This window comes from Littorina saxatilis, linkage group LG2 (genome assembly GCF_037325665.1).
Source record: "Littorina saxatilis isolate snail1 linkage group LG2, US_GU_Lsax_2.0, whole genome shotgun sequence".
NCBI classification, from domain to species: Eukaryota; Metazoa; Mollusca; class Gastropoda; order Littorinimorpha; family Littorinidae; genus Littorina; species Littorina saxatilis.
This window is the reverse complement of record NC_090246.1, coordinates 87945255-87970826: the sequence shown is the minus strand read 5'-3', so window position 1 is coordinate 87970826 and position 25572 is coordinate 87945255. Positions and strand designations below refer to the sequence as shown.

General features: G+C 42.5%; 1 protein-coding gene across 1 annotated transcript; it reads left to right on the top strand.

The window, feature by feature from the left end:
• The first annotated feature begins 730 nt into the window (after positions 1-730).
• LOC138960054 (uncharacterized) lies at positions 731-25572 on the top strand. The gene is made up of 4 exons (XM_070331774.1): positions 731-823; positions 3786-3849; positions 18934-19049; positions 19536-25572. The coding sequence occupies exons 3-4, from the start codon at positions 19022-19024 to the stop codon at positions 20174-20176; spliced, it is 669 nt and encodes a 222-aa protein (XP_070187875.1). The 5' UTR covers positions 731-823; positions 3786-3849; positions 18934-19021; the 3' UTR covers positions 20177-25572.

Genomic DNA, 25572 nt, shown 5'->3' with positions numbered 1-25572 from the left:
GAAATACTGTCTTGAGACATGAGATTAATCAACAGAAACACAAATTCAAACACTTCTCTCACAGAAAACTGCCACCGCTTCCAACAAGTCTGAACAGCACAACCACCAAAGTAATATGACAAGATATCCCAGCCCCGTTGCTAGCCACAACAAAACATTAGGGTGGACGTGACGTAACTGTTGCTATCACATGATTTAATCTTGTCTTGCCATTGGAGGAATATAGAAGACTAGCTTGCGGCAGGCTGGCTGTTTGTTTTTACCAGATCAATACGGTAGTCTTGGGCTTGGCTACGACGGGCAGATTGGATTAATATTTCAATGGAAACTAAATTTAGCGTTGTATCAGAGAAAGGGGGAATGTACGTTCTGGGTTACTGATTCCGACAGACCCGGCATTGGTTCAAAACAACCTTACTTTACTGTATTTTTTTTTGTATGGATTTATGCAGTATTTTTCTGATTTTGTCGCATGTTTCATTTTAGTAAAAGTTTAGTCCAGAAGCCTATTTTGCGTTAATATTTAGGGTCTGTCGGAATCGGTGAGCCAGAACGTACATTCTCCCTTTCTCTGGTATACTATCTTTAAATCAGGTCAAGTTACCTCTGACACCAACGCATTGATCTAGTCTATTCGTCTCACAACCATAGCAAACACCATACTCAAAACTAAGTCGTTTTCTGCGCACTTTTTATCCGAGTGAGGAGTGCAGTGTCCCTTTTTTAAAACGCAGTGACAGTCATAAGGCTGTTATCGTCACGTACACAGACCCGGATTGTTATTGTCACTTGCTTTCTCCGCAGTGCAATGTGCTACAACACGGTATGTACAGCAATGTGTTATTCAGATACAGTTTAAGCTGCATTGGAGCACGAGTCTGAATCAGTTTGCTCGAAAGTGAAAAGTTGATGATGAGTGATTTTGGCTTCAATACTATCACCAAGTATGGTTTGTCTTCGACTCGGGAGTCGTCTGGTGTTGTTTGTTGTAGCTGTGTGTTTTATAGGTAAACCTCTATCAATATTTCTGTCTGTTTTTCTGTCTCATTCTGTCTCTCTCTCTCACTCTCTCACTCTCTCTCTCTCTCTCTCTCTCTCTCTCTCTCTCTCTCTCTCTCTCTCTCTCTCTCTCTCTCTCTCTCTCTCTCTCTCTCTCTCTCTCTCTCTCTCTCTCTCTCTCTCTCTCTCTCTCTCTCTCTCTCATTCCAATGGTCGGATAAGTGAAGTGGGAACCCTCCCGTTCTGCTCACATTGTCACGAATCGAGTCTTCGCTACAGCTGTCGATTCGCGGATGTGGTTAATTAAGACTTCATTTTTACATTTAGTCAAGTTTTGACTGAATGTTTTAACATAGAGGGGGAATCGAGACAAGGGTCGTGGTGTGTGTGTGTGTGTGTGTGTGTGTGTGTGTGTGTGTGTGTGTGTGTGTGTGTGTGTGTGTGTGTGTGTGTGTGTGTGTGTGTGTGTGTGTGTGCGTGCGTGTGTGTGTGTGTGTGTGTGTCTCTGTGCGTGTGTGTGTGTAGAGCGATTCAGAGTAAATACTGGACCGATCTTTATGAAATTTTACACGCGAGTTCCTGGGTATGATATCCCCAGATATATTTTTCATTTTTTCGATAAATGTCTTTTATGACGTCATATCTGGCTTTTTGTAAAAGTTGAGGCGGCACTGTCACACCTTCATTTTTCAATCAAATTGATTGAAATTTTGGCCAAGCAATCTTCGACAAAGGCCGGACTTCGGTATTGCATTTCAGCATGGAGGCTTAAAAATTAATTAATGACTTTGGTCATTAAAAATCTGAAAATTGTAATTAAAATTATTTTTTTATAAAACGATCCAAAATTACTTTTATGTTATTCTTCATCATGATCTGATTCCAAAAACATATAAATATGTTATATTCGGATTAAAAACAAGCTCTGAAAATTAAAAATATAAAAAATTATGATTAAAATCAATTTTTCGAAATCGTTTTAAAAACAATTTCATCTTATTCCTTGTCGGTTCCTGATTCCAAAAACATATAGATATGATATGTTTGGATTAAAAACACGCTCAGAAAGTTAAAACGAAGAAAGGTACAGTAAAGCGTGCTATGCAGTACATCGCAACCGCTACCGCGCTAAACAGGCTCATCACTTTCACTGCCTTTTGCACTAGCGGCGGACTACGGTCATTGTGAACAAATGCAGTGCGTTCAGTTTCATTCTGTGAGTTCCACAGCTTGACTAAATGTAGTAATTTTGCCTTACGCGACTTGTTACTTTTCTAATTTCTTCGCTCAAATTCATCATACTACAAGTTAGTTCATATAAACCCGAATTATGCCCTTCTGCCATTGTCGAGGGGAGTTATCTCGCCTCGAATTAAATCTTCATTTGTTCTTCAAAACTAGACAACTTTTACAGGTATAAGCTCTGGAGCTTTGAAGCTTCTGTAACCAAAACACAACTGTTTTAGCATGTCGTATAAACACATGCCACAAGAGTCCGTGTGGCAGTTACACGGAACCTATCTCCTGATTTGATAATGAAAACTGTTGGTCCATTTCAATCACAAGCAGGAGTCTGTATCAAAGCGCCGGTCGATCGAAGTTTCCTACCCCCTAGGCCTTATCCTTATTGTAATAAAACGTTTCTCCAAAAACAAAGATAGAGGAGTGGGATTCTTCAGGTGTGATTTCAATGCTACTTATTCTCTTTGAGGTGCCAGAGATTTGATCCGCATAACTCTCACTTCCACTTGTCGCACAGCCATGTTAACATTAAGACAGCTCACATCTCCATTCTTTTTATTTGTAGATGGTATTCGTAGCACTCTTTCTCATTGGTGGTGATTCTCTTGTTTCAGCATGTGTGTGCGAGGCGAGAGAGGGGGGGGTGGGAAGGAGATAAGCTCACGTCTCTTTTCTTCTGAGATCGTAGCTTGTTTCTCATTGGTCATGATTCTCTTGTTTCAGCATGTATGTGCGAGGCGAGAGGGGGGGGGTCCAAATATTCTTTTTTAGGGACAATTCGACGATGCGAAGCGATTAGTTGAGGGCGTGAAGCGTTTAAAACCTCCTGGGGGAGTCCGGACATTTTTGATAAAAATAAGGAAAATGAAGCAAACTGGGACAATCTGAGCCAAAACACTTCCCCTAATACACCTTCCAAAAATTAAATTTATATTTATTTCATTTTGGTGTTTGGGTGTTATTTTTTATTCTTATACAAAAATTAAATTTAAGAAGACAAATTTAGACCAAAACAAGGACAATTGACCGATCTGGTATAACCTTAGCCAACAACTTACCCAACTACTTTCTGAAATCGCCACTTAGAAAAGAAAGACCGGTTCCTAGGGGGGTCCGGGGCATGCCCCCCCCCCCCCCCCCCCCCCCCGCCAAATTTCAAATTTGATAAAAATCAAGGAAAATGGAGCAATCTGGTGCAATCTGAGCCATAAGTTTTTCTTTATTTTTAAATTAACAAAAAATTCTTCTCTTTTTAAAAAAAAATATTATAGGCAAGGGGGAGTTTCCGGAAACCCCGAAAAAAAACCTGGATCCGCCCCGGATTCTCTTGTTTCAGCATGTGTCTGCTAGGCGAGAGAGGGGGAAATAAGCTCAGATCTCTTTTCTTCTTAGATCGTAGCCTGTTTCTCATTGGTCATGATTGTCTTGATTCAGCATGGATCTGCTAGGCGAGAGGGGGGGGGGGGGGATAAGCTCACTTCTCAATTCTTATTAGATCGTAGCCTTTGCCCTGTTACTCATTGTCTATGATTCGCCTGTTTCAGCATGCGTGTGCGAGGCAAAAGGGGGCAGAAGTAATCTCCAAGGGTTCAACACTGGCAGTGGCATGTGAGTTTGTCTTTAAAGCTTCATCCATTTTAAATTTCATATGTTATTGAAAATGTTTTCAGGCCGTACGACCTGAAAATATATCTATATCTAAGCCGACGTGTTGGAAACGATTGCCGGTGTAGGAGGCAAAAAAGACTTCCAGGAAAAAAACACTGGGAGTGTATTTTTCCTAGGAAAGAAACACTGCAATCTCGGAAGTGGAGTGTTATTTTCCTAGGAAAATTACACTGGCGCCAGGAATATAACACTGCCACTACGGCGGCAAATAAGACTACCAGGAAAAAAACACTGCGTGAACTATGTTCATTTTGTTCAGAGTGCACGAAGGCAGTGAGCCGAACTCAGTGCCCGTGTTGTTCCCCGGACTTGAAAAAAGAGTTGTTTCGGACTGTTGCAACTTGGTTCATTTCTGCACGATGGGTCGTCCAAAGGATAGCTCTGCCGAAGTGTCCAAAGAGAAGTTGGCTGACATATCTAAATTCCTGTCTGACGGCATATTTCCCGAAGGATGCAAAGACCGAGGAGTACGAGCAAATTGGAGACGGATGTGTTCTTCGTATGTGCTGCAAGATGGAACTTTGTTCAAGCGTCAAAAGCGCGACGGATCATGTACGTACCTGTATAAAACACTATCGTAAATGTCAGTTGCATTTTATTTCTAATTTTATAATGCTCTCTGAGGTTTGGGTTTTGCACCACCCTCGTCAAAAATGACGGTTGACCTGAAAAAAAAGAGATCAAACCCAAATCGCGCCTCACTAAATATACGGCAAACATTTCGTCAGGCACCTGCGCGTGCGAAATGATGTTTACTGTGTCGCCGTGCCATCCTCCCCATGGACTCAGAGTGGCATCGACATCACATCAATGCCAGAATCTCCAGGTGGTTTCAGCAGTATCGTTGTTGCTGTGGACTATTTTACGAAATGGGTGGAAGCCAAGCCCCTGCCATCAAAGTCGGCAAAAGACACTGCAAGGTTCCTTTATGAACTGATCTGTCGTCACGGGTGTCCCAAGATTCAGATTAATGACCAGGGAAGAGAATTTGTGAATCAAACGTCTGCTGAGCTTCACAGGCTGAGTGGAGTGAAACAAAATATAACACGCGTCTATCATCCACAGGCCAATGGCCTTGTTGAGAGAAACAACCGAACAATCCAGTCTTCGCTGCTGAAAACTCTGCGTGATGAAGAAGATTGGGTTGATGCTTTACCAGGTGTGTTGTTTGCCTTCAGAACGAGCGCACAGAAAAGCACACTGTACACCCCTTTCTTTTTGCGGTATGGTCGACAAGCCCGACTACCGATTGGGGACGAAATTGACCCCATCTGCTCATCCAGCACCGATGGCAACGACGTTAATGTCAGCGTCTTCGAAGGTTGTGAAGACACGTCTTGTCCTGAAGATATCAAGCAACGGCTGGACAGTATCAGGCAGCTGTCCACTGTCGTGAAAGACACAGTTTCAGAGAACATCACTCAGGCGCAAGACAGACAGAAACGTGACTACGAAAAGCGCCACGACCAAAAGCGAATGTTTGTTGTGGATGAGCAGGAGTAGTAGGAAAGAGGTATGCCTCAGGCCTCATTTATTTGCGCAGCTGCGCAGCCGCGCAGCCGTATTTTGATAGAAGGTTATAGGTTAAGGTGCCTGTGTTTAAGTAGTGATAAGGAGATATTGCGCATAAACGGTTTATTGCGTTTTATATTTTGTCATGTGATTTCATGTGCCTGTACCTGTTGCTCGGTACTAATGACCACTCCAGCTGGGGTAAGCACCAATAAAATTCAGTAATTGACCCTCCCTCTGTGTTTTCACGGGCTTGGGACCGTTTTGACAAGGTATGTCAAAGCCACATTGGGGGTTTTTGGGATTAAACAATACGAGCATTATTTACAGAAGCAAAACATGTCTTATCAAATTTATTTACAAAAACGACAAAGTTGTTTGGCATTGGAATGTTAACCATATCACAGGCGGCGGTATCACAGTCAAAAAAAGAAAGAGACCCATTAGAGGGGTATCACAGTCAAAAAAGAAAGAGACCCGTTAGACGGGTGTAGGCAGGGTTGAAACCCCATCAGAAGCGATCACACGCTTGATGTAGAGAAACGAGAGTGACTTTCTGGTTTGGGAATAGGTGAACATAGACTTTCCGTCTGTCTTGAAACCAGTGTTTGTACCGCCACCACTTTCTTGCGTTAGAAGCACCTGTTGGTAAGACTCTTTTGTCAGTTTGTTTTGGTTTTTGTTCAAACCTTTTGAACTAAATTTACTTCCACTGTCCCCCTCACAAAAGTAGGTTTTAGAACACAGACCAATAAACGCATTTCCTTGGTATTCGGTTTTAAAGAGACCGGGTGTTCGTTTGTCATAGTGGACACGCGCTGTACAGGCCTGACAGAGAGTCGGGTCCCATGGGGCGTTAGCTAAACGGGTGTTTTGGAAGGCTGCCTCGTGTTGGTCACAGGCTTGTGCAGGGAACCATTGGTTATACACTTGGTAAAACTGCTCTCGTAGTTCAGGACGAACTACCTCTTCTAACGTTGAAGCGCTAAGCGCCATGTATAGAGAATCTGTATCCATTTCCAAAAGCTGGTAGTCGGCTCTGGACACAAACTTATCTAGAAAATCAAAATGAAACTCCAACATGCGTAGTTTAGCGTACTGGTAAACAAAGTAACCAATCTGAGAGGGAAGTGACCAGTTGATTTTTTTTTTAGCCATCTCTACTTCAGTGACAGAATCTGTTACTTCTGTTAGTTTTTGAAAACGACCATTGTTGATCAGTTTTGAGGCCTCATCAGACAAAACGTAATGAATATCACGATGGTTGGCCACGTTAGTTAAGGTTTTCCCGTAGGCTGAGTTACCGAGCAGTTTGAAAGTTTCAGCTAAGATAGCTTTTGATGGGTCTTGGTCCCCTGCTCGTCTTGCGTTTGAAACGCTGTCACCAAACTGACGGAAACAGGTTTTGGGTTGATACTCCACGATCAGCGTGATGTTTTTAACAACCAACCCGTGCTGCACGTACCAAAACAAGAGGGGTGTGGCTAGCAGAATTTGTTCACCGTGGTAACTCCCAACAAGTGTGCGGCGTGGTTGAGATAAGAGCTTGTGTTTTTCAGCGTAGTCTTTCATAAAATCCCCGATCTGTTCTCGGCTGACAGACTCATTTTTGAAAATAGGCTGCATTTCACTGAAATGTTCTTTTAGATGATCAGGTACATAAATATCACACTGTACCAACCCGAACAAAGTTTTGTTTTGTACCGCGTCTAAGACAGTTTGATCTGTGATGGTAGAAGGATGCCGGAAGGGTTTAAGTGTCGGAAAACGACCTTGTAGAAAAGTCTGAATGGAGGTGTTTTGTTTTTTGTCTGCGTGCCATTCACACTCCCATTTTTCGACGACAGTCACACCCACTTCCTCACGTAGGTATTTGGTGATGTTGGTTGTATGTTCTCTGAGTTCAACTAGTGTTTTTCCGGTGACAGGGTTGGACGTTTTACCGGCGGTCACAGAACAGTCATGCCCGTGGAACAAACATCCGTGAAACTGATAGCAAATTTGATTTGCGGCATCCCATCCATCAACCCTAATCTTTTTTCGACCAAGGGCCTTCTCTTTCGCGTTAAACTTATGTTGGAGATGGATCTGTTTTGATGCCATGACCCACTCCAACCATTCCCGAGCTAGCTGACCGTAGGGATCTGTTTTTTCCGCTTTAAAAGCGTTTTCTTTTCTACGAATGACAGGGTGCTCTGTGGGCATGTCTTGCATGAGTGCAGCTAAATACAGCGCATTTGCATCAAACCCCTGAACAGACTGTACCGGCTTGTCTTGATTACCACGAATGTATGTTTTGTCTTTTTCGTGGTATCTGTGAAAGACAATAGACGGACCCCCGACAATGTTCTTTCGCAAAAGTGCGTGAACGTCTTTTTGTTTTTCGTTAAAAAGTGAAAAGTAGGTATCTGAAGACAACGTGTCAAACAGATACTTCAGTGTCACACCGGGGACAGAAATACCGTCTTTCAGCAAATCAACTCGCAGACTAGCGTACATACTAATCTGATGCTGCAAAGCAACCAGAAACGGCCCTGTATCTAGGTTGTTGTACCACACCAAAAAATCCTTCAAAGTCGTCATTTTGTTTTCAGTCCACACACGCTGACAAAAAGCGTACTCTGTATCAGAAATATTTGAGTTTTTGAGCTTACTAAAAAAGGCTGCATGGGGTGGGAGTTCTCTTTCGTCTAGTGTACTTAGACTAGTGACGTATTCATAGCAGAAAAAACCCTTTTCCTCTTCGACACCGAACGCCTTGAGGTACTTGGAATAACTAAAACCTGGCGCAAGAAAATTGTTGATGTCGAGAAACCGAAGTTTGTCTGTACAAAGACACATATACTGATTGTTTCGTTTAACAACAAACTTGAAAGGGGGTCTTTTAGGGGCCTTCTTTTTTCCCTCTGTTTTGACTTCTTTGTCTTCTTCTTCTTCTTCTTCTTTCTCTTCCTCTTCTTCTTCTTCACACACGGTATCAAAACCATCTGGTTCAAAAACAGGGTCTGTTTGACTTTCGTCTTTTGGAAGATCGTTATGAGCTGTTTTGTCTTTGACAAACTTTTCAATGAGAAAAGGTTTGATCACATTCAGATCGTAGCGAGAAGAATTGAAACCTACGACAGGCAGTTCTTGTAAATACTCATATAATTTCTGTCTGAGTCTTTCTACGGGGATGTTGAGGCTATCTGTCTCTTGTTGTTGTGTCTCGTCGATCTCAGTCAACTGGTCAAACACATCTTTAAATTCTTCACAAAGAAGGGCGTAGGAGGCTTCAGAGATACGTTCTAGGTAGTTAACCATGCTATCCACTAGTTCTTGAGAGTCACCTTTACTCACAAAACAGGTTGGTTCTGTGAAATGGGGAACATTACTGCATACAGAAACAGAAAGAGGAATATGTTTTGCTGTATACTGTGTACAGTTAGACTCAGCCGATTTTGTCTGTGGCAAGTTATCTGTGTCAAAAAACACCTCAAAATCAAACGTCGCTCTGTAGGGAAAAACAAAATCTGTGGCTACCTGAACACCGTGGTTTTGTAGCTGTTGAAAAATGTTTTGAGGTGGTGAGTAAACCCCGCCTTTCAAGGTTTCTTTTGAGCCCTCACCCTGACAAGTCTGTTCATGTCGATTCATTTTAAACAAAGACGACCAGAGTTTCCCGCATTTGGAACAAGCCAACGCATGACCGAGTTTATCAATGTCTAAAATGTACATGAAATGGTCTTTGTAACGCAAGAGACGCATAACGCCAGAATGTTTGTAAGCGCTACGACGCAGAGGAACGAGACAGACAGGTGTTTGGTTCTCGTCAAACTCAAACACATCTATGTTCACCTTAAATTCAGATTCAATCGACTCAAGTTGAAACAAAGTGACCCCCGGAAAGTGGACAGGGGGAGAATGTCCGGCCCACTGTTTGAACAAGGTTTTTGTGGGTTTTTGCAAAGAATGACGCGAGGCTCCTTTGTGCAAAGCAAGACAGCGAAAGAGACACAGACCATCAGTATAAGGAAAATGATGATTCTGATCTTTTTGGAGTTTGTACAAGAACGGTGTGTTTGTGATGTAGTCAGGTAGACTACCACAGGCACATCCGATAGGAAAGTCAGTCAAAGGCGTGACATAGAAACTGGAAGACATGATGGTATGAACAGCATACCGAGAGTTTGGGCGTTCGAGTCTAACTTGTTCTAGAATGTCATGGTCACTGATTTCACCGAGAAAAGAAAGAAAGTCCTGCTTTGAGTTGATCAGGCGCGGTCGTTGTAAGACAGAGTGGTTATTGACTGAGGCGTGAAAGAAAGACAAGTCACCCGACTCTTTGTTTTTGAGAAGAAAAGAGTGAGAAAAATTGATTTTGAAGCGCTTGTTTTGTTCATGGAACAGATCAAGAAGCGACTCGTCCCAATCAGGGAAATCAGAACAAGGGTTCCAGAGAATGGTATAGGTTGACTGAAGTTTACCAGGCCGCTTATGAGTTTTAACAGAATTCCAATGCTTTTCGTACATTTGTCTTTCTTCAAAAGGTAACTTTTTGATTTTTTCTTTTTCTAGACTTCGTTTGTTTAATCCCTTTTTGGGGGGAGGGGCATCCTGTGAAGGCGAACTTTTTCTTTTCTGTCCGCCTGTCGGCACTGGTGGTGGAGGTGTTCGACTCGCGGCATCTTGACAGTTTTTGTTTGAGTTTTCATGACGAGCAAGGCCGTGTTTTCTGCTAAACGACTTGCCGCACATAGCACAGAGAAAAGGTCTGGCTTTGTTATGGGCTTCGTTAACATGAGCGTTAAGGTTTTTGGTCTGTGTAAAAACCTGTCCACAGTGCGGGCATTGGTTACGCTGTAATAAAAAAAAGAACTATGTCTGAGCTACAAAAAAACAATATCAAAAAAAATCTTACATAAAAACATTTATTTTTCTAAAAAGCTATGTCTGAGAAAAAAAGTAACACGCTACTTTATTTTTTTTATCTTTACAAAAACAAAATCAACTTACCAAATCTGTTGAGGCCGGTTGTGGCGTTGTGTTAGCGTCACTGCTGCTGCTGCTGTTGGTCGCCATAGTTGTTTTTGTTCACCACCACCCACTTGTAAAGTCGAAGAGACACTCAAGAGTTAGCCCCAGAAGAAGTTTATTTATACCCCTCTTTGCCGCATCACCGCCGTATTCTAACTACGCGTTTCTATTTTTAGTGCTGACCAATCAACAAGTTCTAACATGTTTAGGTCTTGCATCTCTGTGGTGCAATACTCAAGCGTAAGCACCCAATGACCCCCTCTGGAGGTTTACCGGAGAGGGGGCTCCGCGAAGCGCAGGGTTATCATTTTAATTGCCTTACTCTGACACCCCCCCTGACAGGGCACCAAACTACATAGCTATTAAAGAGAGAGGGCTCCGCGAAGCGCAGAGAAAGTGTGAATGTGTATGTGTGTGTGTGTGTGTGTGTATGTGTGTGTGTGTGTGTGTGTGTGTGTGTGTGTGTGTGTGTGTGTGTGAGTTAGTTTTGAATATAAAATTTAAAGTAGATGTTTGGTTTTTTTAAATTAATAAATAAAGATAAGGATAGGATCTTAGTTTAGTATGTGAAAATGGATCCAAGGTGGAAACATCCTTTTACCTGTGTGATTGCCGGTCCCACAGGGAGTGGGAAGACTCATTTTGTCAAACAATATTTGAATTACTTACAAGATATGATGACACCCCCTCCAGAGGAATTGATTTGGTGTTATGGGGCGTGGCAGTCTGGTTACAATGAGATGAGACATGTGACGTTTGTGGAGGGTTTACCCGACGTGGAACAGTGGACAGGGGTCAAAAGGCGACTGGTCATCATTGATGATTTGATGAGTGAGACAAACGACACATGTCTCATCTCATTGTAACCAGACTGCCACGCCCCATAACACCAAATCAATTCCTCTGGAGGGGGTGTCATCATATCTTGTAAGTAATTCAAATATTGTTTGACAAAATGAGTCTTCCCACTCCCTGTGGGACCGGCAATCACACAGGTAAAAGGATGTTTCCACCTTGGATCCATTTTCACATACTAAACTAAGATCCTATCCTTATCTTTATTTATTAATTTAAAAAAACCAAACATCTACTTTAAATTTTATATTCAAAACTAACTCACACACACACACACACACACACACACACACACACACACACACACACACACACACACACATACACACACACACACACACACATACACATTCACACTTTCTCTGCGCTTCGCGGAGCCCTCTCTCTTTAATAGCTATGTAGTTTGGTGCCCTGTCAGGGGGGGTGTCAGAGTAAGGCAATTAAAATGATAACCCTGCGCTTCGCGGAGCCCCCTCTCCGGTAAACCTCCAGAGGGGGTCATTGGGTGCTTACGCTTGAGTATTGCACCACAGAGATGCAAGACCTAAACATGTTAGAACTTGTTGATTGGTCAGCACTAAAAATAGAAACGCGTAGTTAGAATACGGCGGTGATGCGGCAAAGAGGGGTATAAATAAACTTCTTCTGGGGCTAACTCTTGAGTGTCTCTTCGACTTTACAAGTGGGTGGTGGTGAACAAAAACAACTATGGCGACCAACAGCAGCAGCAGCAGTGACGCTAACACAACGCCACAACCGGCCTCAACAGATTTGGTAAGTTGATTTTGTTTTTGTAAAGATAAAAAAAATAAAGTAGCGTGTTACTTTTTTTCTCAGACATAGCTTTTTAGAAAAATAAATGTTTTTATGTAAGATTTTTTTTGATATTGTTTTTTTGTAGCTCAGACATAGTTCTTTTTTTTATTACAGCGTAACCAATGCCCGCACTGTGGACAGGTTTTTACACAGACCAAAAACCTTAACGCTCATGTTAACGAAGCCCATAACAAAGCCAGACCTTTTCTCTGTGCTATGTGCGGCAAGTCGTTTAGCAGAAAACACGGCCTTGCTCGTCATGAAAACTCAAACAAAAACTGTCAAGATGCCGCGAGTCGAACACCTCCACCACCAGTGCCGACAGGCGGACAGAAAAGAAAAAGTTCGCCTTCACAGGATGCCCCTCCCCCCAAAAAGGGATTAAACAAACGAAGTCTAGAAAAAGAAAAAATCAAAAAGTTACCTTTTGAAGAAAGACAAATGTACGAAAAGCATTGGAATTCTGTTAAAACTCATAAGCGGCCTGGTAAACTTCAGTCAACCTATACCATTCTCTGGAACCCTTGTTCTGATTTCCCTGATTGGGACGAGTCGCTTCTTGATCTGTTCCATGAACAAAACAAGCGCTTCAAAATCAATTTTTCTCACTCTTTTCTTCTCAAAAACAAAGAGTCGGGTGACTTGTCTTTCTTTCACGCCTCAGTCAATAACCACTCTGTCTTACAACGACCGCGCCTGATCAACTCAAAGCAGGACTTTCTTTCTTTTCTCGGTGAAATCAGTGACCATGACATTCTAGAACAAGTTAGACTCGAACGCCCAAACTCTCGGTATGCTGTTCATACCATCATGTCTTCCAGTTTCTATGTCACGCCTTTGACTGACTTTCCTATCGGATGTGCCTGTGGTAGTCTACCTGACTACATCACAAACACACCGTTCTTGTACAAACTCCAAAAAGATCAGAATCATCATTTTCCTTATACTGATGGTCTGTGTCTCTTTCGCTGTCTTGCTTTGCACAAAGGAGCCTCGCGTCATTCTTTGCAAAAACCCACAAAAACCTTGTTCAAACAGTGGGCCGGACATTCTCCCCCTGTCCACTTTCCGGGGGTCACTTTGTTTCAACTTGAGTCGATTGAATCTGAATTTAAGGTGAACATAGATGTGTTTGAGTTTGACGAGAACCAAACACCTGTCTGTCTCGTTCCTCTGCGTCGTAGCGCTTACAAACATTCTGGCGTTATGCGTCTCTTGCGTTACAAAGACCATTTCATGTACATTTTAGACATTGATAAACTCGGTCATGCGTTGGCTTGTTCCAAATGCGGGAAACTCTGGTCGTCTTTGTTTAAAATGAATCGACATGAACAGACTTGTCAGGGTGAGGGCTCAAAAGAAACCTTGAAAGGCGGGGTTTACTCACCACCTCAAAACATTTTTCAACAGCTACAAAACCACGGTGTTCAGGTAGCCACAGATTTTGTTTTTCCCTACAGAGCGACGTTTGATTTTGAGGTGTTTTTTGACACAGATAACTTGCCACAGACAAAATCGGCTGAGTCTAACTGTACACAGTATACAGCAAAACATATTCCTCTTTCTGTTTCTGTATGCAGTAATGTTCCCCATTTCACAGAACCAACCTGTTTTGTGAGTAAAGGTGACTCTCAAGAACTAGTGGATAGCATGGTTAACTACCTAGAACGTATCTCTGAAGCCTCCTACGCCCTTCTTTGTGAAGAATTTAAAGATGTGTTTGACCAGTTGACTGAGATCGACGAGACACAACAACAAGAGACAGATAGCCTCAACATCCCCGTAGAAAGACTCAGACAGAAATTATATGAGTATTTACAAGAACTGCCTGTCGTAGGTTTCAATTCTTCTCGCTACGATCTGAATGTGATCAAACCTTTTCTCATTGAAAAGTTTGTCAAAGACAAAACAGCTCATAACGATCTTCCAAAAGACGAAAGTCAAACAGACCCTGTTTTTGAACCAGATGGTTTTGATACCGTGTGTGAAGAAGAAGAAGAGGAAGAGAAAGAAGAAGAAGAAGAAGAAGACAAAGAAGTCAAAACAGAGGGAAAAAAGAAGGCCCCTAAAAGACCCCCTTTCAAGTTTGTTGTTAAACGAAACAATCAGTATATGTGTCTTTGTACAGACAAACTTCGGTTTCTCGACATCAACAATTTTCTTGCGCCAGGTTTTAGTTATTCCAAGTACCTCAAGGCGTTCGGTGTCGAAGAGGAAAAGGGTTTTTTCTGCTATGAATACGTCACTAGTCTAAGTACACTAGACGAAAGAGAACTCCCACCCCATGCAGCCTTTTTTAGTAAGCTCAAAAACTCAAATATTTCTGATACAGAGTACGCTTTTTGTCAGCGTGTGTGGACTGAAAACAAAATGACGACTTTGAAGGATTTTTTGGTGTGGTACAACAACCTAGATACAGGGCCGTTTCTGGTTGCTTTGCAGCATCAGATTAGTATGTACGCTAGTCTGCGAGTTGATTTGCTGAAAGACGGTATTTCTGTCCCCGGTGTGACACTGAAGTATCTGTTTGACACGTTGTCTTCAGATACCTACTTTTCACTTTTTAACGAAAAACAAAAAGACGTTCACGCACTTTTGCGAAAGAACATTGTCGGGGGTCCGTCTATTGTCTTTCACAGATACCACGAAAAAGACAAAACATACATTCGTGGTAATCAAGACAAGCCGGTACAGTCTGTTCAGGGGTTTGATGCAAATGCGCTGTATTTAGCTGCACTCATGCAAGACATGCCCACAGAGCACCCTGTCATTCGTAGAAAAGAAAACGCTTTTAAAGCGGAAAAAACAGATCCCTACGGTCAGCTAGCTCGGGAATGGTTGGAGTGGGTCATGGCATCAAAACAGATCCATCTCCAACATAAGTTTAACGCGAAAGAGAAGGCCCTTGGTCGAAAAAAGATTAGGGTTGATGGATGGGATGCCGCAAATCAAATTTGCTATCAGTTTCACGGATGTTTGTTCCACGGGCATGACTGTTCTGTGACCGCCGGTAAAACGTCCAACCCTGTCACCGGAAAAACACTAGTTGAACTCAGAGAACATACAACCAACATCACCAAATACCTACGTGAGGAAGTGGGTGTGACTGTCGTCGAAAAATGGGAGTGTGAATGGCACGCAGACAAAAAACAAAACACCTCCATTCAGACTTTTCTACAAGGTCGTTTTCCGACACTTAAACCCTTCCGGCATCCTTCTACCATCACAGATCAAACTGTCTTAGACGCGGTACAAAACAAAACTTTGTTCGGGTTGGTACAGTGTGATATTTATGTACCTGATCATCTAAAAGAACATTTCAGTGAAATGCAGCCTATTTTCAAAAATGAGTCTGTCAGCCGAGAACAGATCGGGGATTTTATGAAAGACTACGCTGAAAAACACAAGCTCTTATCTCAACCACGCCGCACACTTGTTGGGAGTTACCACGGTGAACAAATTCTGCTAGCCACACCCCTCTTGTTTTGGTACGTGCAGCACGGGTTGGTTGTTAAAAACATCACGCTGATCGTGGAGTATCAACCCAAAACCTGTTTCCGTCAGTTTGGTGACAGCGTTTCAAACGCAAGACGAGCAGGGGACCAAGACCCATCAAAAGCTATCTTAGCTGAAACTTTCAAACTGCTCGGTAACTCAGCCTACGGGAAAACCTTAACTAACGTGGCCAACCATCGTGATATTCATTACGTTTTGTCTGATGAGGCCTCAAAACTGATCAACAATGGTCGTTTTCAAAAACTAACAGAAGTAACAGATTCTGTCACTGAAGTAGAGATGGCTAAAAAAAAAATCAACTGGTCACTTCCCTCTCAGATTGGTTACTTTGTTTACCAGTACGCTAAACTACGCATGTTGGAGTTTCATTTTGATTTTCTAGATAAGTTTGTGTCCAGAGCCGACTACCAGCTTTTGGAAATGGATACAGATTCTCTATACATGGCGCTTAGCGCTTCAACGTTAGAAGAGGTAGTTCGTCCTGAACTACGAGAGCAGTTTTACCAAGTGTATAACCAATGGTTCCCTGCACAAGCCTGTGACCAACACGAGGCAGCCTTCCAAAACACCCGTTTAGCTAACGCCCCATGGGACCCGACTCTCTGTCAGGCCTGTACAGCGCGTGTCCACTATGACAAACGAACACCCGGTCTCTTTAAAACCGAATACCAAGGAAATGCGTTTATTGGTCTGTGTTCTAAAACCTACTTTTGTGAGGGGGACAGTGGAAGTAAATTTAGTTCAAAAGGTTTGAACAAAAACCAAAACAAACTGACAAAAGAGTCTTACCAACAGGTGCTTCTAACGCAAGAAAGTGGTGGCGGTACAAACACTGGTTTCAAGACAGACGGAAAGTCTATGTTCACCTATTCCCAAACCAGAAAGTCACTCTCGTTTCTCTACATCAAGCGTGTGATCGCTTCTGATGGGGTTTCAACCCTGCCTACACCCGTCTAACGGGTCTCTTTCTTTTTTGACTGTGATACCCCTCTAATGGGTCTCTTTCTTTTTTTGACTGTGATACCGCCGCCTGTGATATGGTTAACATTCCAATGCCAAACAACTTTGTCGTTTTTGTAAATAAATTTGATAAGACATGTTTTGCTTCTGTAAATAATGCTCGTATTGTTTAATCCCAAAAACCCCCAATGTGGCTTTGACATACCTTGTCAAAACGGTCCCAAGCCCGTGAAAACACAGAGGGAGGGTCAATTACTGAATTTTATTGGTGCTTACCCCAGCTGGAGTGGTCATTAGTACCGAGCAACAGGTACAGGCACATGAAATCACATGACAAAATATAAAACGCAATAAACCGTTTATGCGCAATATCTCCTTATCACTACTTAAACACAGGCACCTTAACCTATAACCTTCTATCAAAATACGGCTGCGCGGCTGCGCAGCTGCGCAAATAAATGAGGCCTGAGGCATACCTCTTTCCTACTACTAGCAGGTACTTCTGTGGAATCTGCGTCGCGCGGATAGGAAAGGGGGGGGTGTAATGAAGGCTCCGTGGCAAGGTCCCTATGTGGTACATGCTGTCAATCAAAATCAGACTTACATTTTGAAAACCCATAACGGCACAATCTTAAAGCAAACAGCACATGGCGTTAATCTAAAGCCGTACAAAGCTGCAAACGACTGCGGTCCACAAACTTCAATGAATACTGGTGCCAGTGTTCCGCAGAGTTCATCGACTGACGACGCCAACATTTTCGACACTTCCTGCAGTGCCAGTGCTAGTGTTCCCAAGAGTTCATTGTCTGATGACGTCAACATCAATCAGCAGTTGATGCAAGACGGGAAAGGTGAATTGTGCTCAAGCAAGAGAAAGCGACAGAACAGAGCCGAACCTGTTGTTTATGACTCTTCCAAACGGGTAAAACCTGACCGTTCATCAGAACCACAAATTGTTGGGGTTGACCCTGCGCCTCCAAAGCAGTTTACCCCAACGAACTCCACATGGAGAAGACTGAAATGCAAGACTCTGGGGTTAGCCGCACCTAAAAGAATGCCCTTCAGACCGAAAACGAAAGTGGGTGCTCCGCGTCAAACAGAAACAATTATTGGTGACGGGAATTGTTTTTTCAGAGCGTTAAGCCTGAAGGTCGCAGGGTCTCAAGATTTTCATGAAAAGATCCGACGCGCAGTTGTAGAAACCATCAAACACAACGAAGACGTTTTGGGCCGTTATATTGGTATGGACACAGAAGAATACCTCAGATCGACAAAGATGGCAGCAAATGGTATCTGGGCTACAGAAACAAAGATCATGGGAGCTGCCATGTACCTGAACACCACGATCAGCGTGTATACTCAAAGTGGAGATGAGAGAAGGTGGCTCGAACACAACCCCCATGACAGAGCTGAAACCCAAGAGAACATTTATTTGGTGAACCTCTGTGCGCACTTCGAAAGGGTTGTTTCATGCGAGTGTTAAACGTGTTCTTAAAGAATTTTAAACATTATTTTTTGCAAGTGCACTTTTAAACTAAAGCAGTCTTTTTTTCCTGGGGTAGTGTTAATTTCCTGGGCGTAGTCATTTTTACCTGGGTGAAGGAGTGTACTCTTCCTAGGAAAATAACACTCCCAGTGATATTTTACTGGGGGAAAAACACTGTTGTAGTGTTTATTTCCTGCAGTGTTATTCTCCGACTACACCGGCATCAAGACCTTAAACTGTTGAAGATATATAGTGTCCAAACGACATATTGGAAACATATTCCGACCTTACGGCCTAATTAAAAGAAATAATGTCAATTTGGAAAGGAAGACCTTGCAGATATATTATCCAAGTCGCCATATTATAATCAAAGGGGGGGGGGTAAGGTACTGGCAGGCCTGCAATGAAGTGGAAATTGGGAAATCTCCACCCTTAACACACCGGGCGTAACCGGGATTTGAACCCAAATCTTCCATGTAGAAGGCCGACGTCTTAACCACTGGGACATTGCGCCCGTCTACTCACATTCATTTGTGATTTCAAGGCGGCCATCCTAGTTTGGATGGTATGAGTTGTGTAGAACCCATACTCTCCAATTTCCATGAGAGTAACCTCGCAGGACTATATGAATCTTACCCTTATCCTTATCCTAAAGTGGCAGTGAAATTGTGTTATTTATTGGGACTGCATGGGATTTAGACTACCCATACTGTGAATATTGAACATCCCTTTAATACCTATCGAATATGATGTCTCTCTTCATTATTTTGTCACAATTCTTACTAGTAATTTTTTCACGTATGATGTGTCCTCTTTTTGTGTGCATTATGATCATTATGGTGTTCCTCATTTTATTTTCACAGAACAGATCGTACTAAATTTATTATCGGCGTCGTCTTCGCTGTTATTGGTGTCATCACCAGTATTGTGGTCGGCATCGTCCTCTGCCGTATGTTCTGCTGGTGCAAGAACTGCAAAGGTCAGTGTGTGTGTGTGTGTGTGTGTGTGTGTGTGTGTGTGTGTGTGTGTGTGTGTGTGTGTGTGTTAGTGTGTGAGTGAGTGTGTGTGTGTGTGTGTGTGTATGTGTGTGTGTGTGTGTGTGAACGGGCGTGTGTGTGTGTGTGTGTACGTGCGTGCGTGCGTCCATGTGTCCGTGCGTGCGTGCGTGCGTGTGTGCACATGTGTGTGTGTGGGGGGGGGCTGTATGTGTGTGTGTGTGTCTGTGTGTGTGTGTGTGTGTGTGTGTGTGTGTGTGTGTTTGCATCTGCATAAAATGATAAATTCTGGTCAAAAATACAAATAACGTCTTATGTAGAGTTCTAAGCGTTGTCAACTTTTAAGCGTTATCAACTTTTAAGCGTTATAAACTTATCAAGAATTAAAGCGCAAAGACAAATAAACAATCTCCTTACCTTCTCACACGACATCACAGTGTTAATGATGTATTTTTTCTTTTGCCCAACAGGGCCATCCAAGCCCAAGTCCAGAGGCAAAGACACTTTCGTCAACTGCAATGTCAACTGCGGTATGAACGCTACCAAGCCAACAGCCATCTCCACCATCGACAACGACTTCCCCACCAGCAAAAGCACAACGCCCACAGACTACAAAGCGTCCTACGACAACGATATTCATGAACCTCCTTCCAACGAACATGCCGTCAACGTCAGCAAGGGAAGCTACCCTGATGTTGGAAACAAGGATGGTCTCCCTTACTGGCCCAAGGCATCCAAGCCTAAGTCCAGAGGCAAAGACACCTTTGTAAACTGCAATGTCAACCACGCTAGGAACGATGTCAAGCCAACACCCATAGCCACCATCGACAACGCCTTCCCCACCAGCAAACGCACAACGCCCACAGACTACAACGATGGTCTCCCTAACTGGCCCAAGGCATCCAAGCCGAAGTCCAGAGGCAAAGACACCTTTGTAAACTGCAATGTCAACCACGCTAGGAACGCTGTCAAGCCAACACGCATCGCCACCATCGACAACGCCTTCCCCACCAGCATATGCGCAACACCCACAGATTACAACGATGGTCTTTACTCGTCCAGGTGGCGGCTTACTCTGCAGATACGACCAACGGGCTTCCCTGCTCAATAAACTCTACGTTGGTGTGTGTATGTGTGTGTGTGTGTGTGTGTGTGTGTGTGTGTGTGTGTGTGTGTGTGTGTGTGTGTGTGGGGGGGGGGGGGGTCCCACTCCACCCCCTCCACTACTTAACTCCGACCCAGTGGGGGTCTCGGGGGAACCTGCTTGTAGAAATGTGTGCTATTATGGATTTTGGAAAGCTCAGTGATTCTTCGTCTTCAGTCATTAACATTATACTCAAACCCTTAGCCATTACGCTGTTCTTGGGAACCAGTGCCGAGGAGCACGAAGCGATACTGGGTGCCACCCAACCGGATTGAAACAAACCACTGGGTCTGATTGGTTGAAATCACAACAAATATTACTTTCAACCAATTCGACACTGTGTCTGCGTACCCCAATTTGGGTGGCACCCAGTTTCGCTTCGCGCACCTCGACCAGGTCACTGAGCTGTGTTTCAGTTTGTACAAAGATGTAAATTTGGACATCAATTCAGATAATCAATATAAAATGACCTTTGGATCTGGACAAAAACTGTGCAACTGATCAGCTCTGTTTTGATCAGTGGTGTGTACAGCTGTACCTTTTACGGGTGAAACAGATTTGTGATTTTGATATGGGTTTTTATTGTAATAGGGTCATTTATGTACGTCCGTGAGATATACTCCTTATGCTTCCTTTGGACTCCGTTGATCAAGAGGAAACAGAAGACGACATGCTGACAAAGACGCTGGTCTGACAACAAGCCATCAAACATAAATGTTACAAACTATCTTATATCATGTGGAGTTCGATTCTCATGTTATTTTGTTTGGTTATAACTATTGCATTTTGATTATGATAAAGAAAGCATTCACATAGGTGATGACAATGTACAGTTTAACAATTGTAAGATAATGTAATATCAATATTGTTGAACGATTGTTGAACGATGAAACCGAATGGTCGAGCGAGCGTGATGCAGGCGTAGTTTTATCATTGACAGCAAAGCATGCAAGATAATTATGTCGAGCAGCACATATTCTACCTGTAAAAACTGTATTGTACGAGAATATTGACTTCTTTACTTCAGCAATGCTATGTGTGTGTGTGTGTGTGTGTGTGTGTGTGTGTGTGTGTATGTGTGTGTGTGTGTGTGTGTGTCTGTCTGTCAGTCTGTGTGTGTCTGTCTATCTGTCTGTCTGTGTCTGTGTCTGTGTGTCTCTGTGTACGTGTGTGTGAGTGTGTGTTATTGAGAAAAAAACCAGTTTCTTCATTTTGTATTGTCTTTTTTGTACGAATGACTCAGTGAGGGACGATTGTGATTTGGTGGCGTGTTTTTAGTAGATTTATACATTGTAAAATGGTGTATCGCCATTGTCCAGTGCATGTGATATAACTGATTGGCTCACGTAAGTGTAGCCTATGCGATGCTAACTTTTGTCTGTCTGTGCGTGCGTGCGTGTGTGTGTGTGTGTGTGTGTACACATAAATAGAAACTTTAACATTTTCGAGTCTATGGATAAAGCTCGCATAAGAAGATTACGTCTCGGTCAAAAGTGTTTGACGTGTGTGAAGACGTCACATTATGACGTAAGAGGGTTAGACGTCACGCGAAGGAATTACTGAAAGTCTCGGTCATTGTTATTGTGAGCGGGCCGAGACTAGTTGGCAGATCTAGTGTCTCGCTTTCTTGCACAGTTTCACCTATAGATACTATGCTTACTGTGTGTGTGTGTGTGTGTGTGTGTGTGTGTGTGTGTGTGTGTGTGTGTGTGTGTGTGTGTGTGTGTGTGTGTGTGTGTGTGTGTGTGTGTGTGTGTGACGGAGTGATTGAGTTTGTGTTACTGTTTGTCGATTTCTTACGTGAGCCTTGAAGGCTTCGCCTCTTGTTTTAATTATGATGTAATAATTACATTACAGCTCTTGCCAGTTTATACTTTGTGATATTTCTTTGCATTCATTATTTTACGGTTACATTACATGTAGTTGTAGGTATTAAATTTGATGCCGCGACTCGGAAATGGATCTGTAAAATATATTTTGAGATCTGTTTTTGTTATTTTTTTTATTATGGGTACTTGAACTCCTTCATCACAAACAAACCTCCCCCAACACACACACACACACACACACACCCTCACACACACCCACACACACCCCACACACATACACACACACACACACACAAACACGCACACACACACACACACACACAAACACACACACACACACACACACACACACACACACACACACACACACACAATCACACAATCACACCCACTAACGATCTATTTCTGGATTCTGGAAAAAGCGCTGTGCACGAAAGTAAACACAGAAAATATGACGTGACAGCATTGCGCAAGTTCAACTGTTTGTTCCGGGTTTGCCTTGGCTGTCCATAAGTTGGCACACCTTTTGACCCTTGAACGTTATCACAGTGTGTGTATTTCGCAAGACAGTTCGTTCAATAACTATACACTTGGCAGCTTGCCTGACTAGATTCAAGTTTATTAGAATGAGAAAGAAGACAAAACGCCCGAGGGTACAGGACTATTACTAACAATCACAAATATTTAAATAAAGAGAGACATAAATAAATGGATATATAACAACCCATAATGGCATATTAGCGTCGTATGTTTTGTCTGCTGGTTTTACTGCCGTCCTTAGTATTAACCCAAGCTGATTATCAACCAATCAAACAATCAATCAATCAATCAATCAAACAATCAATCAATCAATCAATCAATCAAACAATCAATCAGTTAAACAATAAATAAATCAATGTGATAATCAATCAATCGATCGATCGAACTCGCTATCAAATATAGAATCTTTAATTCGTATTTCTTATAATCGCATATAATTGTCAGATTCACCCCTTATCTTGCCCGTTTTACCTACACGCCTCCAGTTTACCACGGCTGCCCACTGTGTCACAAGCGCCTGTTGTATGTAGAAAAGACCGATCGCAAGCGCCTGTGTTGGTGTTTGGGCTTTACTGCCTGTGTGTGCGCTATATGGTTTTTCTCGTGTTTTTCGTAGTTTACGTTGTAAATGTTTGTGAACTGTGTTAATTTGATATATGAATTTAGAAACTGGGGAATAATACCCAATATTGACGGACTGTGTGATGATATCTTCTGCTATGGTCTGTTAAAACAGTGATTTCAAAATCGAGACCTCCGGTCGAGATTTTGATATCACTGTCGAAACAGACCAAAAGCAGAATATATCATAACACAGTCAGTCAATGTTAGATATATTGCTCATTCTCTGGACATTTTGTATTTACTGTAAAGAAATTACAAAAGTATTTGTCTCAGTTTTGGCTGTTCCATATCCCTCCCTCTGATTATTATTTCTTTTTGTTCACTCTTTTCTTGTACTTTTCAGTATTTTAAAATGTCTTTCCTATCAAAAAGTCTTTAGTCACTTGCTCAACTAAATTCTGGAATAATTACATTTTCATATATATTTGTTTGTTGTTAAATTTAGGTGTTTTTGTTTTTGAAGTGGGGAAGCAATAAAGAGGTCGTCGATATCAAAACTGATATCGACGGAAATGTCGTCGATATCACTTTTGCACTGAGCTCAGTTTTGCCCAATTGACCAATGGAAATACACGTAACATATGAAATAGCAATATTACTTCATTCGGGGAAGGCTTGCGTTCCAAGCAACAAATCCAGCTACAGCGGCTGTAAGTCCGGTTTTAGAGATCGGACTGGGAAAGGGTATAATGATTTGTCTTGTACATGCGGCCGAGATGCGGTGAGTCTTTCAATCAATCAATCAATCAATATGAGGCTTATATCGCGCGTATTCCGTGGGTACAGTTCTAAGAACAGGGAATTATTTTTTTATTGTTTTTATTTTTATTTTATGCAATTTATATCGCGCACATATTCAAGGCGCAGGGATTTATCTATGCCGTGTGAAATGGAATTTTGATTTACACAATACATCACGCATTCACATCGGCCAGCAGATCGCAGCCATTTCGGCGCATATCCCACTTTTCACGGCCTAATATTCCAAGTCACACGGGTATTTTGGTGGACATTTTTATCTATGCCTATACAATTTTGCCAGGAAAGACCCTTTTGTCAATCGTGGGATCTTTAACGTGCACACCCCAATGTAGTGTACACGAAGGGACCTCGGTTTTTCGTCTCATCCGAAAGACTTTATTTGTAATATATGTATTGGAGTTATAGGAAATAACTTTAGGGACATGTAGTTTGTTACTTTGGTATATGTACATACGTCCGAGTCGACCGGTCGTTTGTTTGTTGTTTGTTTGTTTGTTTGTAAGTGCAGTATAATGGGTTTCTACTATTGTATACTTGTTGTACTTTGCCTATGATAGTTATGATTATATCTAAGACATATTTTTAAATCGTGTTATATTGATGCTAGTTGCTAGTTTAAACATTAATTTGAGTATGTTTAAATGGTTACCAGCATGAGTGATTTGGGTATATGAGTTTGTGAATCAGTATTGCCATTGTCCATATAACCCTACTTTGGAGTTATTGGCATAAGACGGGCTGGGTAAAGGGTAGCGTGATATTGACTATGAAACTAACTCTACGCCTATTCCAGGTCGCCTGTCGTTAACCTGAAGACTGAAACAAGAGGCGAAGCCATCAAGGCTCATGTAAGAAATCGAGTAACACAAACTCAATCACTCCGTCACACACACACACACACACACACACACACACACACACACACACACACACACACACACACACACACACACACACACACACACAGAAAGAGCATAGGTGAAACTGTGCAAGAAAGCGAGACACTAGATCTAGATCTGTCTGTCTGCATGTAGCCTACTTACAAGGACACGACTGCCAACTAGTCTCGGCGCGCTCAAAATAATAATGACCGAGACTGTCAGTACTTCCTTCGCGTGACGTCTAACCCTCTTACGTCATAATGTGACGTCAATGTAATGTGACGTCTTCAAATGTTAGAGTTTCTACCACAGACATACACACGCACAGACGCACGCACGCACGCACGCACGCACGCACGCACAGACAGATAAAGTTACGATCGCATAGGCTACACTTACGTGAGCCAACAACCAAGTTCTGGTGTCAACTTTAACCGGAAGATGACATTTCACCTACTACATCTTCATCAACGTCTGCGCAGTCTTCTGCTTCACCTTTAACTGTCGTCCTACTACCGTCATTCTATCGTCATTCTATCGTCTACGTCTACATTGTCGGGATTTCTATCTACTGCTGGACTCAGTTGGTTATTTGAGTATTACCCTTATTACCTAGCTCGATAAATAAGCCATTTACTCCAGCAGGTCATTAACTTAAAGTGTGTGTGTGCGTGTGTGTGATAAATATGTTTATAAGTGAACAATAATATTTCCTCTAATACTACAA